At 50.8% G+C, this 15771-nt stretch overlaps 2 protein-coding genes across 3 annotated transcripts in view; one reads left to right on the top strand and one right to left on the bottom strand.

Annotated features, from left to right (window-relative positions):
* Positions 1-318: 318 nt before the first annotated feature.
* Positions 319-8604, bottom strand: LOC100297056 (cytoplasmic tRNA 2-thiolation protein 1). Its single transcript, XM_002695230.6, has 3 exons — positions 5910-8604; positions 4039-4583; positions 319-2310 (listed from the first exon to the last, which is right to left on the bottom strand). The coding sequence occupies exons 1-3, from the start codon at positions 6023-6025 to the stop codon at positions 1775-1777; spliced, it is 1197 nt and encodes a 398-aa protein (XP_002695276.4). The 5' UTR covers positions 6026-8604; the 3' UTR covers positions 319-1774.
* LOC618268 (sialic acid-binding Ig-like lectin 5) overlaps positions 4121-15771 on the top strand; it is a 58384-nt gene continuing 46733 nt past the window's right edge. The window contains exons 1-3 of one of the 2 annotated variants that reach the window (XM_059877123.1): positions 4121-4205; positions 5195-5282; positions 5882-5961. The gene's annotated coding sequence lies outside the window, so the exon portion shown is untranslated. Of the gene's footprint in view, positions 4206-4660; positions 5108-5194; positions 5283-5881; positions 5962-15771 lie in introns of those variants that run through there. The other variant, XM_024978762.2, reaches the window with a different exon arrangement.

The raw sequence follows: 15771 nt of genomic DNA, 5'->3' as shown, positions 1-15771 counted from the left end.
GCCTCTTCGCTGTCTTGGTAGCTGTTTCATGTGTTCAAATAGCGTGTGTGTGTGTGTGTGTGTTCCTAGTTGGTCTTAATGGAAGTGTTACTCTGACATGAGATATTCCATTAAGGATGGAAACCTTGTTTGCTTTATTTGGCACTGTTTTAAAGATTTATTTGGCTGCACCAAGTCTTAGGGCACACGGGATCTTTCCTTGTGGTATGTGGGATCTAGTTCTCTGACCAGAGATCGAACCTAGGCCCTCTGCATTGGGAGTGCTGAGTATTATCCACTGAAACACAACGGAAGTCCCTTGTTTGCTTTATTTTAGTCTTTGCTCAAAAGTCACCTTCTCAAAGAGGCCTTGGCCTCTCAAAACTAAAACAGGACTCTTCAATCCCTTTCCCCTTATGTTGTTTTGTTTCCTATTCATAGCACCCATCATTATGACTTCATATTACATATTTGCCTATTACCTCTCTCCCACAAGATTGTAAACTCCGCAACCAAATGGTTTTAATTTTTTTTTTTTTAATTTTCTCTCCCACCGATGTCTAGAAATGCCCTTGCAGACACCAAGGGCTCCATAAATGTGGAAAGAATGATGTTGTGTTATCCAGTGGAAACACAGATCTGGTTTCTGTCCCCAAAGTTCAGTTCAATTAGGGAGAACAAAACCCCAAAAGGCTGAATGGCCACACGGTAAGAACAAGACCCAGCGGCTGGGGTTTGGGAGAGTCCCAATGTCCTGGGCTGGGCAGGGTGGGAGAAGAGATTCAGGGACACTTGCAGGAGGCTCCTGGAGGATGTGAGCAGGAAGATGGGAAAGGAGGGCATTTCTAACAAAGGAGCAACCCAGCAAAGCTTGGAGGTGGGACTGAGGACCCCAAGCCTCCTCAGGAGTCAGGCAGGCAGTTTCCGAGCCTCACACCCGTCTGGATCCGCAGGGCAGCAACCCCGAAATCGAGCGCCCCCTGGTGGCCAGCCAAGTGAACAGCCAAGTCGAACACATTTACTGAGGGCTTTATCAAACATTCACAACAGTGCTTCGGTGGGAGGACTTGATTCCATTTTTAGCGGAGCAAATGGAAGATCCGAGAGGTTAAGTCACTGACCCAAGCTCACCCAGCTCTGCCTCTAGAATCTGGAGTCTGGAGAGCCGCCCCAGTTGCTCTTCATCCATCAGAGATTCAGGTGGTACTGGGGATAAGGACTAATTCCACCGTCTTGAAGAGCCCCAGGTGGACCTGGGTGTGAGCCCCCAGGTGGGGCTCCAGAGAGGTGACCCCAGGCCAGTTATGGGCCTCGGGCTACAGCCAATGAGATCGTGGTGCGGGTGAAATGAGATGGCCCAGCGCCTGCAGTACACTCAGCGCTCACACAGAAGCACCATGAGTGCTGTAACTGACATGTCCATCCAGCTGCGTGTTTGTGCTTATCCTACTACAGGCAAACACGATCATCAGGCGGGCAGTAGGCGATCGAGAAGGGTTAGGGCTATCTGAGCACGTCCAGAACCCCACAGAGGTACAGGCAAGCAGCCCCTTAATTCCCACTCACTCAGGAATGGAAGGTCGTTTAGTGCTCCCCTCTCTGAGACCTAGGAGTCCCCAGCCCCCAGCCCCAGGAGCCTAGAGCCCCAGCGTCTGCAAGATCGCAGGTTAACAGGTTCCGTCTCTCTCCCAGCTTCACACGAAGCCCGGGCTCAGGTAACTCGGGTTCATTCCGTGTCATTCATAGGCGGCCCCGTGCCCCCACGGCGCTGGATCCCCACGGGGAACTGGAGTCTCTAGAAGTCGGGGACCGGCTCGGAAGCCGGCGGTCGGGACGGCTGCGGCTCCCGTGGCGGCCCCTCCTCGTCCAGCCCCCGGCGGCCCTTGCCGATGGCCAGGCGGGGCCGGCCGCGGTTCAGGCCGTCCAGGAGCGCGCAGGCCTGGCAGAGCGCGCGGCTGGCCAGCGCCCCGCAGCGGGAGCAGGCGCCGGGCGGCGGGGGCCGCGCGGTCGGGGCCAGCGCCAGGCGCTCGGCCGAGTGCACCAGGTCCAGCACCGCCGACGGCCGCGCCGCCTCCAGCATCTTGAGCAGGTCGCGCGCGTGGCCGCGGAAGGCCTCGGGCGCGTACACGCACTCCTCGGAGAAGTAGTCCAGGCGGCGGAAGTGCGCGTACAGCACCACCTCCTTCTGCGACGCCAGCTGCAGCGGGCGGCAGCGCGGCAGGGCGCCCCCCTCGCCCGGGGAGCCCAGGCCCCCGCCCCGCGCCAGCCGGCCCGCGTCGCCCCGCAGGAAGTTCATGAGCACCGTCTCCGCCATGTCGTCCGCGTTGTGTCCTGAGGGAGGGGAGACGGGAGCAGTGAGGAGGGGGCCGGGGCCGGCGGGGCCTCGGGAGGAGACCCCGGGGCACCGCGGGGTGGCCTGCGGGAGGCTGCTGGGGGACCCGGCGAGAAACGAGAGGGCGACACACCCAGGCTCCCGTGGAGCAACGCGGGGTAACTTACTTACCCCCCACTTATCGCAGACCAGGCCCCGTGCTAGGCGCCCTTTCATGTATCGAGTAAAAGTGCTTTACGCAACAAATCTCACTTCAATCTCAGTGAAAAGTGTACTTCAGACTGCATAGACGTCCACATGGCCTTTGATGGAGACTCTCAAGTGGGCTGTTGACACAAGTGCCTCTGGGAATGCAGATCATGGCGTTTAGAAGACCAGGAGGCAGTAAGTGCGCATCTACACAACAGTCACCGTAAAACTGAAGCTCAATTTATTCTGCAACTTGTCATCTTATTTTTGTATGTGTGTGTGAAAGTCGTGTCCGACTCTTTGCGACCCCATGGAGCCCGCCAGGCGCTTCTGTCTATGGAATGCTCATACTTGAGTCTACAGTAAAAATGGGTCTTAGGGCTTCTCAACCCGACCATACTTTCCCTCCTGAGGGCCTTTGCTGTTTCCTCTGCTCAGAATCTCTCCCAATCCCCTTTTGGTCCTTCATCTAAGGACCCACTCAGCCTTCAGGTCTCTGATTACTCAGGAAACTCTTCCTTTCTCCCTTCACTAGGTCTTCCTGCATCACTTGCCTTAGCTGCACTTACAGGTTGTAATTATGTATGTGAGAAATGGACAGGATCAGACACTGGCTTGTGCATCATCGTAGCAGCAAATGTTTATAGGTTTACTGTTTCTCAGTCTCTCGTCTGAGTGTTTCATACATAATTCATCTAAGTCCCAGGAAGTCTAGGATCTGGATAATATTAATAGCCCTGTTGTATAGGAGAGGAAACTGAGGTTAGGTAGTTTGTTCTCCGGTACATAGCCCGCATGTGGTACAAAATAAATGGTCAATAATTATTTGTTGAAGTAATGACTGGGACAGAGAAAAAGTTAGCAGAGAGAGAATGAAAGACAAAAGGAGTTAAAAGACACAGTTGCGTTTCAGACTATAGATGGCTTTTGATGGGCGATATCCCGCCATGCCCCTCCTTTTATGAAAAGGGACACAGAGAATGTCATTTAAAAAAAACTGCAGAAAACCACAGCCCTAGCCCCAGAGAGTACTCTTCCACCCCTCTATTTGCCAGCATGTGTGTGCCAGCATGTGTGTGCCAGCATGTGAGCCCCCGTGGCTCAGCGGTGAAGCATCCGCCTGCAATGCAGAAGCCACAGGAGACGCAGGTTCTGTCCCTGGGTTGGGAAGATCCCCTGGAGGAGGGCATAGCAACCCACTCCAGTATTGTTGCCTGGAGAATCCCATGCACCAAGGAGCCTGGCTGTTGTCGGCTACAGTCCATAGGGTTGCAAAGAGAGACGACGGAAGTGACTTGGCATCCATGAATGTTACCAGATAATGGCAGTGACTCAAAAGCTTGTAAAGATGTGCACACGATATGCCCATGAACCTTCAGTGAGCGTGCATATCCCCTTCTTGCTATTTAGATTCTCCAATTAAGACACACGAAGCCTCCATTTTACCACTTGGGCACGCACTCCAGCGCCCTTACGGTGCCCTATCCTGCGCATGCGCCCCTCCCACCACGCCCGCTCTGGGCCGCGCCTGCGCTCACCGGTCACGACGTGCGTGGCTCCCACGAGGCGCGCCCCTTCCTCCAGCGCGCGGCGCCGCAGCACCCCGCAGAAGGTGCAACAGGCGCGGCTGCGGCCGGAGCCAGCCGTGCTGCGGGCCACGGCGTCCATAGTCCAGCCCCCGAAGAGGTCCGCGTAGGCCACGACGGTGAGCGGGAGCTCCCAGCGCGCCGCCTGCCGCCTCACAGCCGCCAGCGCCGCGTCCCGGTAGCCGCCGATGCCCTCGTCTACCGCCACGAGGTGCAGCGAGATGCCCAGGCGCGGGGCCAGCTCGCGCAACACGTGCGCCAGCACCGTGGAGTCCTTGCCGCCCGAGGCGCCCACGGCCACCACGGCGCCAGGGGGCAGCAGGCGGCCCGCGACCACCGTGTGCAGCACCTCGGCCTCGAAGGCGGCGCAGAAGCAGGCGCCGCACAGCGCCTGGCCCGAGCGCGGACGGCGGAGGGCGGCGCGCGCCTTGTGGCAAGAGGCGCACTGCGGGGCGGGCATCGTGGGGTCCTGGAGAGGCGGGAGGGGTCGGCTTCTCCTGTATGGGTGGAGAGGGGAGGCGGGTTACATGTGGATTGGGATTGCGGGGGTCGTTGCTTGCCTCCCGGGAGGCTGCCCAGATAGTACCCAGAGTAAACCCATTGTCTGTAACACTCTTTCCCGCAGCACTGTGCAGGCCTGGCACCTTCAAGTCTCATCTTAGCCTTTCAATCACTCGTTCATTCTTTCATTCAGCAAATATCCACTCAGTACCTTCAAGGTGCCCAATGTTCTCTAGGAATTGGGGACACAGCAATGAGCAAAACAGGAAAGGTTGCAGGCACTAAATTCTAGTGGAAGAGCCGACTCAAGATACTTTCCAGATATGAAAAGTAGTAATATGAGGGAATTACTCTCTGAGCTAAGGCCATAAGGAGGAGTCAGGCATTAGATCAGTGGGAAGGATTTTCCTGATAAGAGTTAACAGCAAATGCACAGGACATGAAAGGGCAGGTCCTGTCTGTGTTCAAGTGCGTTGTGGTCGAAGGCGGGAAAGGCTCCGGGGCCTTGGAGGTTGGCAGGGTAAGGAGCTTGGACTTTTATTCTGAGAGAAATAGGAACGGTTGGACGGTTTTAAGCTCTATAGTGACAGAATCTAATTTTTAACAGGATTCCTTGGCCTGCGTGTGAATGGAGGGTGGAGCGTGGAAAGGACTGACATGGGCAGACCAGTGAGGAGGTTCCTGCAGTGATCCAGGTAAGCAACAGCGGTAGCTCGGAGCAGAGTGGAGACAGTGGAACTGGAGAGAAGTGGTCAGATTCTGGATCTGTTGCGGAGACAGAGCAGATGGGACTTTTACAAGCCTTGGGCGGGCGGGGCAGTGGATGAAAGAAACAGGACCCAGGACCTCAGGTTTTGTTTTGACTTGAGCACTTGGAAGGTAGTGGGACCATTTAGTAGAGAGGAGGTGGGGGTTAGGGAAGAATGAGGAAATACTGTGAGAGGGGGGGTTTGGGCATGGTAGATTTGAGGTTCTTTGCTCTGGAAGTCTTTTCAGAACCCTGAGCTGGGTGTGTTGCCGCCTCTAGATTTCCACGGCCACCTAATCCCCTCCTTTACCCGCGCCCCGACCACTCTAGGTTGTAATCGGGACTAAAGAGGGTGCGCTCGCACCGCACCCAGCTTGGGGCGGGGGTGGGTGGGAACAAGGAGTCAGACCCGGCCGGCAGAGTTCAAATCAGGAACGCCAACTGTGTAGGGCACTCCTGCCTGGAGGGCCGCCGGGAGACAGGCTTTGGGGGTTTATTGAGGGGAGTGCTGTCTCCCCATTAAGACCGTCAACTCCTCCACTGCAGTGCTACAAAGGTGGGAGGAGGCACTCACCTGAATAGAACCCACGCGGGAAGGTCCAGGCTCCGAGAAAGCGCAGAAGCAGGTAATAGAACTACGACTTCCAGAAGGCTTTGTGGTCTGCCCGCCGACAACTCCCAGGTACCCATGCGGCGGTTGAGTCGGTGGCGCTTACTGCTTTCGGACGAGCTGGGCCTACAACTCCCGGCGGTCCTCGCGGCGATGTCTCTAGCTCCGCCCACAGCTCCTAGAGTGCTCCTTGCTTCCGGTCCCGCGAGAGCCCCTCGTGCGCTTGCGTAGGAGTGGGTACGGTCTGTGGTTCTTGTGGTTCTTGCGCTTCCCTGCGTAGCGCGCCGTGTGTGGTTTAGTCCAAAGATGGGTGCTTTTCAAGTTTTGTGCTCTTGTGGAAGCATGGTGGAATTTGTGGTGGGGGTGGAGAGGCGTCGGAGTGGGGTATGATGGGGATGGGGTGCGAAAGGGAGAGGTAGCGAGGGCGCTGGACCGATTCCAAGGTTCTGGCTTACAGTCTGGGTTCTTGGGCGCGCGCGCCCGGCCCCGGCTGCCGCGGTGCGGCCTGGAGGTGTTATGCTTATGCGGAGCAGAAATATAGCAGTTTGCGGTTCTTACACGCGTGCACCGGGTTCAGGTCAAGAACGCGGTGAGCAGTTACGCTCAGGCTTGGTGAGGGCTCATTGCTTACGCCTCCTGCCTGTTGGAGTTGAAGGTCGAGCTCCGGATGGAGGGCAGGTGAGACGCGTGAGACGGAGGGTCCCCGAAATCAAAAGCCGGAGCACCTTCCCAAGAATCAGCCGGAGCCCTGCACCCAAGGTCCAGGCCCTCAGCTTCTTTCCAGCCCCCAAACTGCCCCCTTTCCTAGCTGTTATAGTCTGACATTTTCTTATCTCTACGCCTGTGAGACCCTTGAGAGGGTAGGGATGGGGGACGTTTGAGTGTCTGAACCTATTGGCTGAAGCGTGGTCATCGGGTTCATTCATTTGTCAGTCATTTCCTAGGGCTTCCCGTGTGCCAGGTACTATCCTCTGGGCGTACCAGGCCTGGCTGGAGAGATAAGGATGGCAAAGCTTGATGTGGAGGGGCAGATGACCGGGGCTGCAGGAGTCCAGAGGTGACAGGTGCTGCTGACCAGGGTATGGGGTGGGGGTAAGGGAGCGGGACTACACTTAGTAAGGAGTCAGCAGTGTGCCAGACACTCATCCCCTGCATGTCCCTCGCACTATCTCAAGTTCCTGGTCAGTAAAATGGGGATGATAATGGTACGTGCGTCATAGTGTGTGTGAAAATAAATGAGTTAGTAGGGGAGTGTTTACTGGGGGGAAAAAAAAACAAAAAACTTTTTTCTGTTTTCACTTAATTCTCATAACTGGTCGTGGCTCCCATTTCTGGAACATGTCTAAGTTTTCTTTTAAAGGAAGTCTTGATTTGGGCATTTCAAAACCTTAGACAACCAACCTACAGAGAGTCTAAGGCAATTCTCAGTTGAGGGTGAGTTTATCCCCAAGAGAACATTTGGTGATGTGTGGAGACATTTTTAATTGTTGCAACTATGATGCAAGGAGCAGAGTGTGGCCGGTACCCGGCAGGCAGAGGCCAGGGTTGCCGGTAAACATATGCTGCACAGGATGGTCTCCACAACGCAGAATCATCCGGCCTCACATAACAGTAGTGCTGAGGCGGAGGGGCCCTGACTTAAGAGGTATTCTGTGCTTTGGTTTTCAGCCCCCAAATCATTATGCACATTCAGGTGTTCCTGTAGGCTTTGAAAGTTTCTTTTAAGTATTTTAGTAGCTCTCCAACACCACTCACATACTTTTGAGTGAGAAGTTAGTTAAAAAAAAGTTTGTCTTACACTGGATGCCATTGAAAAAAAGAAAGTGAATGTGAAAGCTGGCCTGCAAGGGTGACTCCATGTGCCCCTTGCTTAGTTTCTGTGACCTTGAGTGAGTGACTTGACCTTCCTGGGCTTCCTGTATTCAGTGGGGATGATAAAATAGCAGCTGTTGGAGGAACTAGATGATTTCATATTTTCAAAGCACCCCAAACTGGGCCTGGTGCTTCGTTAAGTGCTGTGAAAAGAGCGGAGGGCAGTGTTCTGTTCTTTATGTCTCTTCCTGGGGCTGCAGCTTAGTACTCATTAACTTTGTTTCTGAAGGGAAAGACTGAGTTGCTGTCAGGGGTTTCTGGAGGATGGCTGCAGCTTCTCATCATTGCAGGGTAAAGACTGAGTCCCTCAGCTTCGTGTTAGTGACCTGGCCCCTGATGACTTCTCAGCCTCACCTCTCACCGTGCATCTCTGGCAGGCCCCCATATTTTCCAGAGGAAGAATTTTTTCTGCCGGATGTCTGCACACGCTGTCTCTTCTTCTGAAGACTCTCTGTCCCACACCCCTCCTCCCCCAACACCCTGATTCTTCTTTCTCATCCAGATGGCCATGTGGGTATACTTCCCCCAGGAAGCCCACAGGACCCCTCCTCCCCTGCCCTGGTTTAACAAGCCACCTCTGGGCTCCCATGGCCCTTGGTCCCTTGCTTTGTCAGAGGCCCTGTCACCTTGGGTTGTGGCTGTCTCTGTTTCACTGTCTCTTTGGGTTGGGTACTTTCCAAGAGAAGGGTTTGGTTGGGTTTGCATCTGGGTCCATAGCATCCCCATGCAGAAGGCCTGGGACAGAGCAGGCAAGGTATTCATGGCCTGTCCTGAGCTGTTCCTGGCCTACCTCTCCTTCCTTGCCTCCTCCTTTTATCTGCACCCCAAGGAACACTGAGCTCAGGCACGAAATTGCTGCTGTGGAATGTGGTGGTTAAGGAGGGAGGCAGCCTGGTTCAGATCCTGGGATCTGGTTGTGTGAATGTGGCTAAGTTACATTTCCTCACCTGTAGGGGATGAAATAGTCCAGCCTTCAGAGGAGTAGAGCAGTGGTTCTCAACTTGGGATGATTTTGACTCACAACTGGGGTTGGGGTACTGGCATCCAGTAGGCAGAGACCAGCAATGTTACTAAATCTCAAACACACAGGTCAGCCTCCATGGCAAAGAACTAGCTTGCCCAAAATGTCAGTAGTGCTGAGATTGAGAAGAGATACATGCTGAGTGCTTAGAACAGCTCTCGGGCCACAGAAAGCACTCTAGATAATTAGCTGCCTTTACCGTGGTGGCACTAGCGGTAAAGAACCCGCCTGCCAAGGCAGGAGACACGAGATTCGGGTTTGATCCCTGGTCAGGAAGATCCCCTGGAGGAGGGCATAGTAGCCCACTCCAGTATTCTATCCTGGAGAATCCCATGGACAGAGGAGGCTACAGTCCATAGGGTTGCACAGAGTCAGACAGGACTGAAGTGACTTAGTACGCTCTATGACTGCATACACCAAGCTCCCTGTTGCTCCACCTCTCTGCCCAGAATACCCTTCCCCCAGCTTTGAATGGGGCTTAGATGTCTACTTGTCCTTCAGGACCTACCCAGATGTTACCTCTTTGGGGAAGCCTTCCCTGACCTCTACCACCGTTGTAACCCTAAGACACACCTTCAGTCAGGCAGTGTCTCTTTGGAGTAACACATACAAACCGGGACTCAAACTCATGCTCTTTTCACACCTGAATAACTTTGAGCCTCAGTATCCCTTTCTATGAAACCAAAGGATGGCTTTGAGGATGAAATGGACCAGCACCAGGCAAGTGTTTGATTAATGTCAGGACTCCCATTGTGGAATGTAGAGTCAATAAAACCTAAAGGCTTAGTGGTGGTTTAGATTGAGGGAAATTGTTAAGAAACATGCTTTTAAATATGTTTTACTGCAGAAAAAATAGGAACAAGCAAAATTATCTGTAGCACAAGGAAAGTTAAGAAGAAAGATGTTATGCTATGTTCACGAGACCCACTTCTAAGGAATAAAGACTCAGAAAATGAAAGCAAAAGGGTGGGGAAAGATATACTAGGAATTTAACTCAAGAAACCTTTTAGCCACATGAGCCACCAAACAAAACATTTTGAATCAAAAAGCACTATTAGTAATAAATGTCATCACAGATGAAAAAGGAATAACCAGGATGATGAAACAGTTCTAAACTCAGATGCACCTAACAACATAATCCCAAAAGAATAAAACTAAAGTTAACAGGAGGACAAGAAGAAATTGACACATTCCAGAAGAACCGTGAGTGACATTTTACTGCATCTCTCATTAATTAATTGACGGCATTAAAGTTATGGAAAAGTTGAACATGACCACTCACAAGCTTGCACTCAGTGACTGAAATGAAACCCAGTGATGCGAGAATATAGGTTTTTGCCAGGCACATGCAGATTATGTACAGAGGTCCAAGGTGTGGCTGTTCAAAATGGTACCCACCAGCCACGTGGCTAATGAGCACTTGAACTGTGGATAGTTTGAATTGAGCTGTGCTGTAAAGGTAAAAATATATCAGATTAGAATACTTTATGTGCAAAAACCATGGAATATCTCACAAAAATTTTTGTATCTTGATTACATGTTGAAATGATAATCTTTTTTAAATGTAATATTAAAAATTAATTGTACCCATTTATTTTTACTTTATAAATGTGGCTAGTAGGAAATTTTAAATTCCATCTGTGACTTGTATTATGCTGGATAACAGAGACCCACAAGTGAGTCTCAGCAAATAGCAAAGTCACTCTACTCCCCAGGGCAAGGGACCTTGATCAAGAAGCTTAATATGTGTACTTCTGATCTAATAAATGAATTTTTCCCATTAGCCTCTATTTTATGATGTAGGAGGGCTTCCCTTGTGGCTCAGCTGGTAAAGAAGCCACTTGCAACTCGGGAGACCTGGGTTTGATTCCTGGGTTGGGAAGATCCCCAGGACAAGGGAACAGTTACCCACTGCAGTATTCTGGCCTGGGGAATTCCATGAACTGTATAGTCTATGGGGTTGCTGAGCAACTTGTACTTTGTGATTTAGGAAATGGCCAAAACAGCTTTTCATAAATCTTGAAACTAGCTAAGACGTAAGAAGTCTGAGTTATGTGTGTGTGTTCAGTCAGTTCAGTCGCTCAGTTGTGTCCGACTCTTTGCAACCCCATGAACCATAGCACACCAGGCCTTCCTGTCCATCACCAACTCCTGGAGTCCACCCAAACCCATGTCCATTGAGTCGGTGATGCCATCCAACCATCTCATCCTCTGTTGTCCCCTTCTCCTCCTGCCCTCAATCTTTCCCAGCATCAGGGTCTTTTCAAATGAGTCAGCTCTTCGAATCAGGTGGCCAAAGTATTGGAGTTTCAGCTTCAACATCAGTCCTTTCAATGAACACCCAGGACTGATCTCCTTTAGGATGGACTGGTTGGATCTCCTTGCAGTCCAAGGGACTCTCAAGAGTCTTCTCCAACACCACAGTTCAAAAGCATCAATTCTTTGTTGCTCAGCTTTCTTTATAGCCCAACTCTCACATCCATACATGACCACTGGAAAAACCATAGCCTTGACTAGACAGACCTTTGTTGACAAAGTAATGTCTCTGCTTTTCAATATGCTGTCTAGGTTGGTCATAACTTTCCTTCCAAAGAGTAAGCATCTTTTAATTTCATGGCTGCAATCACCATCTGCAGTGATTTTGGAGCCCCCAAAAATAAAGTCAGCCACTGTTTCCACAGTTTCCCCATCTATTTGCCATGAAGTAATGGGACTGGATGCCATGATCTTAAGTTTTCTGAATGTTGAGCTTTAAGCCAACTTTTTCACTCTCCTCTTTAACTTTCATCAGGAGGCCCTTTAGGTATAGGCATATATTATATTATATATTTATATTATATATTGAAAAGCTTTGTACCACTACCTCACTCATTTTAAGTCGACACCTGAAGTATTTCAACATGAAGACATTTATGTTATTTACTGGTAGAAACCGTACGTCTTATAAGGTGACATGAGGGTAGGCTGTTCATGGAATAATTATTTCATTACATCACTCAGATAAGTTTTAATTATCTTAATGAAGAATGTGCACCAATTCTAACCAGTTACCTGGATATTATATTCAGTGTAACTTGATAATTTTGTCCCTAGAAACATTCCAGTTAATTTTCTTTTAATTAGCTTCACTAAATTGAAATGCTTTTGGTTGTTCTGAAAACAGAACATCCCAACATGAGCCAAGCTTCGCCTTCACCAAGATGAGTAGAATAGAACACCTTACCGTACAGGGAGTTTTGTGTACATGTCCTACTTGGAAGACTTCTGCCTTGTTAAATCAGCTTCTGTATCCTCAAAGACATTTCTTACCTCCTTGGAAGTCAGGAAGTTTAGGGATGGCCTTAGAACAAAAAGCACGATCTGATTTTGGGCATGGACTTCTGAGCCTAACAAATGTAGCCAGAAAGATATTCTGGGAATTTCCTGGAGGTCCAGTGGTAGGTCTCTGAACTTCCACTGCAGGGGTTGAAGATTCAACCCCTGGGTGGAAACATGGTTTTCATCCTTAAGACACACTAATATTTCTAATGTGAGATTTTCTTTGCAAAGGGGAGTTTCTCAATGGTCTGCTTTCCACACATTCCCTGTTGGCTATGAAAATACATAATTATTAGTGCAAGCTGTACCATGTCACTTGTGAAACATGGTTGTTTACTTTCTTAATTTGAAGCGGGTAACATGGATGAGCATTGCTGCTAGTTTAAGACATCAGAATTTTTTCATGAAATCTTACATGACTTTGAGAAACAAAACATAAAATTTATCTTTTCATCAGTAATGAAATGGAGATGCACTTTTTCTTTTTTTAGATGAAACAACAGAAATTTATTTTTTCATAATGCTGGAGGCCAGAAGTCCAAGGTCAAAGTTTGATATCTTCTGCAGAAGGAACAACAACACACCTTTATGCTTCCATACTTATATTCATGATAATACTGCCAAATTCTTTTGAAAAATTGTTTATAGTTAAACTTTGGCCTTCACGGACCCCAAATGCAGTAGTAGTGTGTGGCACTAAATCACAAACGCTGTGGGTACAATAGAGATTAATTGTAAAATAGGAGTAAGAAAACAATCGCTTGAGATCTGTAAGACTCTCAGGCTCTAAAGTACATGCCTCCCATGTATCCTGTGGAATCTGAAGGGTCATTTTTACCAGATTTTTCTAAAGACAAATCATTTGAATAACAGCTGCCTTTCCCGTCCCAGCACAAGGAGGATGGGAACGTGAGTCTGGGCATCTGCACTCTGCAACCAATGTGATGTGTAACTAACACACTTGCTCTGTTGGTGACTCCCCGGAAACCACCATATGCATCCGACTTCTGCATGAAGTATCATGCTCCTGAGAGGACGCACCTCACCTGAGACTCTTCACTCCTCCAAGCTCACCGACTCCCTGCCTTAGAACAGGAAATAACACCATCAAGGCTTTGTTGGCACCTCCTGTTCACAGAGCAGCTGGACACCAGCCCCTGTGACATGACTCAGGCGTGGTCCACACCCACAGCATTCCCATCCGGGAGATAGGGATTATGACAAGCCCTGCTGTTTTCATCCCAGCAAATGCATCCATAAATTGCTGCTGGGCCAACTCTACCAGGGTATTTCAAAGACTGGTCTTGGTCCCCAAAGGACAGCACCAAATCCAGCTGAAGTTCCCGCAGTGTTTCTTGCCTGTTGATGGAGAAGGGCATGGCAACCCACTCCAGTATCCTTGCCTGGAGAATCCCATGGACAGAGGAGCCTGGGGGGCTACGGTTCATGGGGTCCCAAAGAGTCAGACACGACTAAGTAACTAACACACTTCTTGACTGTTGAATCTCTTTGTGTGTGAATGGGATGTATTTCCACCATAACTGTGGGGTCTTAGTTCTCATTTTGCTTAAAAGAGGGGTGTCTAAATCTACCTGTGCCACTCAAAGCCTGGGTGGTATTCTCTGAAACAGTGCTTCTTTATTTATTTTTGGCTGCAATGGGTCTTCGGTTGCTGCAAGTGGGCTTTTTTCCGGTTGCAGTGAGCGGGTGCTGCTCTCTGGTTGTCATGCTGGGGCTTCTCATTGCAGTGGCCTCTCTTGTGGAGCACAGGCTTCGTATTTGTGGCTCTAGGGTGGAGCACAGGCTCAGTAGTTTTGGTGCATGGGCTTTAATTCCTCTGTAGCATGTGGGATCTCCCCAGAGCAGAGATCAAACCTGTTCCTCTCCCTGCATTGGCAGGAGGATTCTTGCCCACTGTACCACCAGGCAAGTCCACAATGCTCCTTTAAAAGCTGCCTTTCCAGCTGAAAGGCTGCAAGAAATACCTGACCCACTTTGCTACAGAAATTGGATTCTTGTTTCCTTAACGCTCCAAAGTTGAAGGATTTTCTATCCCTGATCACATTCTGTCTTGCCCCGCCTTTGAGATTTGGTCTGGAGCATGCCTCTGTACTGAGATCATTTTCTAGTTCATCTAAAAATATACTCGCCCACTTAGTGACCAGGACGATGGATGATGCTGAGGCCCAAAGATGAGTCATGCCCAGGGCCACCCTCCCAGGGTTCCCAGGCTGGTGACGGGGAGAGAGTGGATTTGGATCAGTCCGGGTCTGCTGACCAGAGCTGTGGCAGCAGAGATGCCAGGGACTGGGAGGGTCCTGACAAGAGTAGACAGGAGTGAGGGACTTAGAGAAGAGTCCCTGGATGCGGAGCACATGAAAGATGAGCAGGAGTTTACCAGGTGGAGAATAGCATCTCATTCATTGATTCACTCATTCATTCGCTTCTTGGGGCCTCCTGTGTGTGGAAATGCTGGGCACCTAGAACTGAGTCAGTCCTGGACCCTGCTCTTAGCAAGCCCCTCGTCTGATGGCGGCTGACACGGACAGTCACAATCCATGATGATCAGATGATGGGTGAGGGAGATAACAGGGGCTACGGAAGCCACGAGGGGCTGCTTGGTGCCTGTGGTGGCAAAGGGGAGAGGGCTCACCCAGGATGAGCAGGAGTGGAGTAGGTCCCTTCCTTTCAGGATGCTGGAAATGTGAGAGAACCTGGCTCTGTCCTGGGAAAATGCTGAGTCCAGTCCAACCCCTTGATTTATGCACATTGCAGGTCCTCGAACAACAAGCTGTAAGCCCCTTTTTACAGATAAGGATGTCGAGCCCAAGAGAGATTAATCACTTAGCCAGAGGAGCACCAAGCCAGCGTCCAGTGTGCCCAGGAGGTAGGAGTGATGAGGCTGGAGGTGGGTGCATGGCAGGTCCTCAGAGCAGGTGGTGTGACCTTGAGTGGCTTCAGCAAGTCTTTCTCTCGTTCTCCCTCTGTGCAGTGTGCAGAGCCAGGTGGGGAAAGATGGGAGCAGGAGACAGGGCTGGAGCCCCCTGGGGCTGAAGTAAAGGGTTTACAAGACGGGAGGAATGACCTTTTGTTTTCTTCCCCAGAATGGTACAGCAGAGGGGGATGCTGCTGTTACTTCTGGGGGCGCAGTTGCTGCTGGTGGGGGCATTCCTCTACCAGAACCACCACTGCTGCAGCCTCACCTTCCCGCATTTTAACCAGTGACATCTGCAAAACCCCTCTTTCCAAACAGGATCATGTACTGAAGTTCCAGGTGGGAGTGAATTTGTGGGGAGACATGATTTAACCCGGTACACCTGAGTAGTGGGGGTTTCTGGGATAGGTCCCTGCTGGGCGCGACCCCACGTGGCAGTAGTGGTGCCCTACTATGGGCAGGCCCAGCTGCTGTCCCACGTGCACTCCTTCCTACAGTGCCAGCGACTGCACTGTGCCATTTCCGTGGTGAACCAGGTGCAGCAGGAATGAGGAGGCACAGGAGCAAGAGGGCAGAGCGGTCTGAGCCTGGCCTTGAAGAGTCGGGGCTGGAGTCGTCAGTGTCTGAGCTGAGAGTGTCTGGGCCAGAGAGTATCCAGAGGGTAGGATTGATGAGTCAAG

The sequence above is a fragment of the Bos taurus genome, chromosome 18 (genome assembly GCF_002263795.3).
Source record: "Bos taurus isolate L1 Dominette 01449 registration number 42190680 breed Hereford chromosome 18, ARS-UCD2.0, whole genome shotgun sequence".
Classification (NCBI taxonomy): Eukaryota; Metazoa; Chordata; class Mammalia; order Artiodactyla; family Bovidae; genus Bos; species Bos taurus.
Note: the sequence above shows the minus strand (reverse complement) of the source record. Positions and strands in the feature narration are given on the sequence as shown.

Bases quoted from the DNA above. Each gene is read 5' to 3' on its own strand.
- LOC100297056 (XM_002695230.6), bottom strand. From the start codon at position 6,025: ATGGGTACCTGGGAGTTGTCGGCGGGCAGACCACAAAGCCTTCTGGAA. The intron at 4,584-5,909 runs GTGAGTGCCTCC...CCACCCATACAG, and splicing joins CCCGCGTGGGTTCTATTCAG to GAGAAGCCGACCCCTCCCGC. The intron at 2,311-4,038 runs GTGAGCGCAGGC...CCCCTCCCTCAG, and splicing joins AGCCACGCACGTCGTGACCG to GACACAACGCGGACGACATG.